Source organism: Sphaeramia orbicularis, chromosome 5 (genome assembly GCF_902148855.1).
Source record: "Sphaeramia orbicularis chromosome 5, fSphaOr1.1, whole genome shotgun sequence".
NCBI lineage: Eukaryota > Metazoa > Chordata > Actinopteri > Kurtiformes > Apogonidae > Sphaeramia > Sphaeramia orbicularis.
Window position 1 is genome coordinate 8,952,379 of NC_043961.1, and position 7,173 is coordinate 8,959,551.

The following is a 7,173-nucleotide window of genomic DNA, read 5'->3' on the forward strand; positions in this document are numbered from 1 at the left end:
GTGGTGGATCCATGACCCTGTAGCTGTTTAATGTACACGTGCATGTGTCTGGACTATTGGAGCTCATCCTGAATGTGTCTGATGGTGTGGATTTTAGCAGACTGTTGTTCAGCTGATTTAGCTCTGACTGATGATCTTCTACTTGAACCTCTGCTTTTCCAGACTTGGTGGAATCAGCTGCTGGTTTTTCCTTTTCTGTTGTCTAAATCATTCAGCCTCAGTCTGGCCCGGTTTGGCCCAGACTGGCCCAGTGTTGGCGGACGTCCTAACAGAACTCATTGGAGCGGTGGCTCTACAGTTGCCCAGTTTCCCTTTGTCTAATGGGTTAAGTGCTGTGGGTAAATAAACACTCAGCAGATGCTGGAAGTGATCAAGCATGAACTTTCTCTGTGGAAAGTGAGCAAATGGCTTCCAGATTGACTGGTGCTGTCGGAGGGAGGGGCCAACCGGACCGAGTGTCATCAAAGGGCCTGGTTTTACAAACACAACCCTCGACACATAAGAGCGGGCCCCGGCGGCCCCTGGCCCCTGGCTCAGCTGCACCAACAACAGCGACCTGCGCAGAACCTGGTTCCACTCATAAAGCAGGACACCATGGTGTTTTACCACGCTCCACCAGCCAGCAACACGACCCTGCTGCACTTTCTCTCCCCCAACACAGTTTGGAACCGTAAATACTTCACCCCTCCAACCTCCTCAGCCCCCTGCATCAACCTAAAGGAATGCACTTAAATGCCTGTTGAGGTGATTAAAGAACTAATGAAGTGTGTGGTGGGTGGGATATGTGTCAAGGAAGATGTGAGGGGTGTTAGGTGACAACTTATTGAACATTTTTGGTGTTTTTTTTTAATAAAGTCAGATGAAACTGCAGAGCAAATAGTCAGTGCTGTTCAGTAATAATCACTTCAATCTAAAATAACTGTGTGCTGACTGTGTCGGATACAATGAGAAACAGTAATTACATCATCACAGACAGCCCCAGACTGCAAAACAGACTGAAAAGTGAAAGTCATTACATCATTTTGTGGGATTCCTTTATTTAGACAGTGGTGGAACAAACCTTCAGATACTTTAGTCCTAAAACCACACTGTGACAAAACCCCAGGACAAGCAAAAGTCATGCATTTAAACCTTACTTCAGTAAAAGTCTGACTATTATCAGTAAAATGGTCATAGTCAGTGTTTAACCACCATATGTGATGTCTTTGAATCTGTTCAGAGCTGATTCAGTTTTTACTGCTGCACATGTTTAAGGATGAGCCTCTTTGAGTTCATGTCTAAACTGGTGTTTGTTTCATCTACAACAATGCATCATATCCTACAAAACCATTGTGTGTGTGTGTGTATAGTGTATAGTGTCTGTAAAAGGTCAATGTTTCATGAAAACCAGGCCTGTTTCTACTTTAAGACAATGCATTTGGAAGAATATTAGGAGTACACACCAAGCATAGGTTCAATATAAAGACCATAAAAAAAACTCTTGTTTCAGTTTTCACTGAACAGGAAGGAAATGAAATACTGTAAAGAAACCTTCAGGACATGTTTGTATGTAAAGACTCCTCATATTTGGTCTTAAACAAAGCAACTGAGTAAAAGTAATTCAACACATTCCATTTGTCTATGTACCAGTACCAACAGAACAGAACAGAACAGAATAGAATAGAATAGAATAGAATAGAATAGAATAGAATAGAATAGAATAGAATAGAATAGGATAAGAGATGCTTTTTTCATGTAGTCGCTCATATAAAATCCACACTCATAACATCAGTCATATTTTGTTTTGTAAATGAAGCAGCAAAGTTAGGAGAGTAAAGGTACACAGATTCACATAAATACAACTTATATATGAAAAATGAGGATAAGAATATACAGTAAATCTCTCTGGTTTGGTATGAAGATTTGACTAAAGTGAAACAGTTCAGATGCTGTTCTTGAATCTTCTAGAAGGTGTGATTGTATTTGAGTTGTGGATCTAATACATGTGTGTTCGCTACCATGTTTTTTTCCTTTCTTTTCCTCCATGGGTGGAGAAAACGTAAAAAATAGCTGTACTGGTGCTTGCTAGAATAGAACAGAATAGAATAGAATAGAATAGAATAGAATAGAATAGAATAGAATAGAATAGAATAGAATAGAAGATTCTGTTCTTGAATCTTCTATATGTAGTGATTAAATTTAAGTTTTGTGTTCACTACCGTGTTTTTTTATTTTCCATGGGTGGAGAAAACGTAAATATAGCCGTACTGATGCTTGCTAGAAGAGAAGAGAAGAGAAGAGAAGAGAAGAGAAGAGAAGAGAAGAGAAGAGAAGAGAAGAGAAGAGAAGAGAAGAGAAGAGAAGAGAGGTTCTGTTCTTGAATCTTCTATATGTGGTGATTAAATTTAAGTTTTGTGTTCACTACCATGTTTTTTTTCTTTTCCATGGGTGGAGAAAACGTAAAAATATCCATACTGGTGCTTGCTAGAATAGAATAGAATAGAATAGAATAGAAGAGAAGAGAAGAGAAGAGAAGAGAAGAGAAGAGAAGAGAAGAGAAGAGAACAGAACAGAACAGAACAGAACAGAACAGAACAGGAGGTTCTGTTCTTGAATCTTCTATATGTGGTGATTAAATTTAAGTTTTGTGTTCACTACCATGTTTTTTTTTTTTCCATGGGTGGAGAAAACGTAAAAATATCCGTACTGGTGCTTACTCCTTAACTCTTAGCTCCTAAAACCTAATGTGTGACTTATGGGGGGGTCCGGTACCGTAGGGGTCCGGGCTCTGCCAAACCCACCTGATGCCTGTGAACTCTGGGTTTTAGGGCCAAAACATTTGGAGGAGTGGGAGCCCCTGGATGTGCCGGGGCCCTCCCCCCTCAGCTGACTGGCTACTGGTGCTGCTATAAGAGCCCCCTCCCTCACAGACTCTGCTCCATCCGCTGAGGAAAGTGTCAAAACAAAGTGGGAGCTCTGGAGCCGCTGCGCCTTTTACGCACAGCTGTTGGCTGAACGCACACTCCTGCTCCTGGACTAAAGGACTGGACCTCCTCACTCAGAGCCTTTTCTGATCCACCATGGCTTTCACTATGCTGAGGCCGGTGTCCACGCATCCGTTCTCTTACCCGGTAGATCTCACCCTGATGTCGGACGACGAGGAGGGGAACCGGAGCGAGAGCGACGGCAGCACCGACCAGGGCTACGGCGGAGGATGCTACGGGATTCCGGGGGAGACCGGCGGCGTCGTGGTGCGGCAACGGAACGCGGCCAACGCCAGGGAGAGACACCGGACCCAGAACGTGAACACGGCCTTCACGGCGCTGAGGACGCTCATCCCCACGGAACCGGTGGACCGGAAACTGTCCAAGATAGAAACGCTGCGCCTCGCGTCCAGCTACATCTCACACTTGGCCAACGTGCTGGTGGTCGGAGACGGAAAGGACGACGGTCAGCCGTGTCTGAGTGCCGTCTACAAGGAGGTGAAGGGGAGAGGAGACGGAAAACAGCCGAGGAGTATCTGCACCTTCTGCCTCAGCAACCAGCGGAAAGGGGTAACGCATCCAGACGCACCGGAGCGGCCGCGTTAGGCTCCAAAAACAGGTTTACGCACAAAAAACAGGGTCATCTGCCAATGTGCTGAATTTACACTGAAACATTTGGGTTTCATTTATGCCACAGGTGTCAAACATGCGGTCCGCGGACCAAAACTGGCCCACCAAAGAGTCCAATCCGGCCCATGGGATGAAAATGCAAAGTAAAATAACAGCAAAATAACTTATAAATAATGACTCCAAATATTATTTTTGGTCTAATTTGGAAAAATATACATGAATGCATATGAATAATGAGAACTTCAATTTTGTTCTTTGTTTTAGTGCAAAAAATAACATTAAATACAGGAATTTTTTTAGATTTACAAACTATCTTTGAACCCTTTCATGCATAGTGGTCACTACAGTGCACAGTTATTCTACAGCTGTTCTCTTGTATATTCATGGTTTTTGTTGTTTTAGTTCAATATCAGTCAACACAGTGGACATTTATGCATCATGTAACTTTGCTTTTCTTGATAAACCTAATATGCAGTGAGATATTTGAGTGTAAATCAGTTGCTGATTGTTAATAGACAGTAATTATCATTTTTACTTTAGCAAAATGTTTTTTGTTTTTTGTTTGTATATTATCTCCATGAAGTGAGTAATAACTAGTATTAGAGTATGTTTAAATATGAGAAAACATCAGATTAGCAGCATTAAAAGTGTTTTTATTTCATAGTTTTCACACAGTAGATCAGTAAATACATGTTTCTTGGTTTCAAAAATTAAATGTATCGTATCCATCTGAGTGGACATTTTTGCAACTCCATGAAAAATAGGTTCATATAAAAATGTTAATCACATTGTTTTTGTTTTTTTATGCCTAAAGAGGAATAAAAACAGGGAGGGAAAATTGTGATTAAGGTTCTCATAATTCATGCATGAAAGGGTTAATAATACTAGAAAAGCCCCCCACATACACATCACCACCAAAATTTAATAATTTATTCCTTGTGCCAGTATCAACATTTCCTGAAATTTTCTTCCAAATCCGTCCATAACTTTTTGAGTTATCTTGCACACGGACAGACAGACAAACAAACCAATGACGGCAAAAAAAATATAACCTCCTTGGCGGAGGTAAAAATGTGAATTACCAAAACAAATATGAACAACATTAATTGCCTAAAGAAAATTAAGTGCAATTTTAATAACATTGTACCTGTTACTAAATGTTTTGTGCTTTTGTAGATCTGATTCATAATTAACACAAGTTTCGGCAAAATATAGTTAAAATAGCAATTTTTTTTTTTTTTTAAGAATTTTCAATTTTTTCAGATTATTCACATCTTTTTTGTGTGGATAGTTTGTAAATATAAATATTTTCATGATTTAATGTTATTTTTTGCACTAAAACAAAGAGAAAAGTTTGGAGTTGTCATTATTTAAGGCTGTTATGCTAATATTTTACATTTATTTGTCATTTCAGTATATAAAATACACAGAAACGAAACACTGTACTCAGGTCCCGACTGTCAGCAGCATTTAGTAAATACTATAAAATACTTATAAAAATACTAAAATACTGATGAAAAAAAAACAACAATAACCCCCCCCCCCCCCCCAAAAAAAAAAAAAAAAAAGTCACCCATAAATAACTATAATTATTATTTTGTAAAGTGCACAGCAGTAAAGTGCTGGTTAGGAGTCCAGCTGAGGTCAAACTGGACCGGATGTGGACCCTGAACTAAAATAAGTTTGACAGCTGTGGTTTATGAACTGACACAAGAAATGCACCATCATAACAAGTTACAACAAAGCAGCGAGTTCAGGAAAAAGGCCTAAATTATTGGATAAATAAAACGCACTAGTCTTTATGGGATTTCACTGCGTTCTGTATTTTGTCTGAACAAATACACATTTTTCCTACTGGTTCCATAATATTAGTGATTAAATAGCATATTTTTGCTTAATCTACTTTTTAAATGTCTTAATTTTAAATGTGTGCGTATTCACATATTGTTTCACAGTGTTATAACGTTCACAGAGTAATTCCACACAATATACATTAAACTTTATGTTGAGAATCATAGCACAGTGCATTAACAGGAAAATATACCTGCCACATTATAGAAAAAATATGACATGCCTCTTCATATTGGATATTAGTGCTTATTGTTTATGAAAAATTTGTAGAAATACCTTCATTTTTCATGTTATAGAAGATTAACTGTGAATCACTTTTCTCATAAATACACCATCCTGATGTCGTACTAATATTTTGTCATTATTTTGGTATAATTATGATTAACTAAAGTCTCTAATTCTTTTCTTTTTGTGAACATGTGCTTCTGTAAGTACATATATTCTCACAGAATGGATTCGCTTTCACTAAAACTGCACAATTAAGTGTATTTTTGCCAAAGTTCTTCATATATTCCATCATGTCATCCTCCTGTGGCACAGTTTCCAAAAGGTGTGGAAAGAACCGGCAATAAGTGAAAGAACTAGTATCCAGCTTTATCTGACATAAAGGCTGTTCTACAACAACGTGTCCTCCTCAGAACTTGATGTAAATTTATTATTAATAAATAGCTTTGACTTTAAACCGGCTGTAATCTGAATGAAGCACATGCACCCAGTGAACGTGCTCCATCTGGACGCTCAGATCTCTGCGCTGGGATTTAGTTTATTTATAGGTGCCATATCATTCACTGCATGGAGATAGATGTCCTTTAAAGGAAAACAGGACTTTTATTTCTTTCTAGACAGCTATGGAACGGCACTGAACCTATTTATATACTCACAGAACACAAACACTAACTTAGAAAATCAGTTTTAAGGTCCAACAGCTGTTTATGTTTGCTCCATTCGACACTGACTGATGCATTTTCTTGTTTTCTTCAAAGGTCAAAGACAGAAGGGATTGTGTGAAAATGCACGGAGGCAGTGCACGACAGATGAGCCGGCGGTGAGACTGGGACCTGGACGGACACTGGAGGACACTGGGGATATGTTATCTGTGACAGAACTGTTGATGCATCACAGAAACACAGAGGAGTACTTCATGGAGCAGTTACCTTCTTGGTTGTTTTACCAGTATGAGATCAGAGAGTTGGCATCAAACCATCTGGACGTCTGTGTCTGTATCTGCTGTTTGTTACAACACAGTCGAGCACAGAACGTGGACGTTCAGCAGCAGATTTTCTCTTCCCATGAGTCTGAGCATGATTTTGTTGTTTACACAGGAAGTGAGTAATGTCAGATCGAGTTCTGCATTGTTGGTGTGTTGTTCACTTTTGACAAAAACAAAAAAATATCCACAGTAGCAACAGTCAAAGTGTTAAAAAGTCTTTATTCAGTCAGTATGTTGTTTAACCCATAAAGGCCCAAATGTCCACCTTTAACCAATAAAGACCCAAACGTCCACCTGTAACTGTTAAAGACCCAAACGTCCACCTTTAACCCATAAAGACCCAAACGTCCACCATTAACCCATAAAGACCCAAACGTCCACCTATAACCTAAACCATCTACTGATGTAAACTGTTTAATACCTGTTGATCCACTAATTCTATCAATCCATGTCAATAATTGGTGTAAAATACAGTTCTTCATCTTTTCATGGTCATCAGATATGACCCATTTGGACATT

General features: G+C 39.2%; 1 protein-coding gene across 1 annotated transcript; it reads left to right on the forward strand.

The window, feature by feature from the left end:
- Positions 1-2,941: 2,941 nt before the first annotated feature.
- Positions 2,942-6,821, forward strand: LOC115419171 (transcription factor 15-like). Its single transcript, XM_030133822.1, has 2 exons — positions 2,942-3,533; positions 6,428-6,821. The coding sequence occupies exons 1-2, from the start codon at positions 3,060-3,062 to the stop codon at positions 6,491-6,493; spliced, it is 540 nt and encodes a 179-aa protein (XP_029989682.1). The 5' UTR covers positions 2,942-3,059; the 3' UTR covers positions 6,494-6,821.
- Positions 6,822-7,173: the final 352 nt, after the last annotated feature.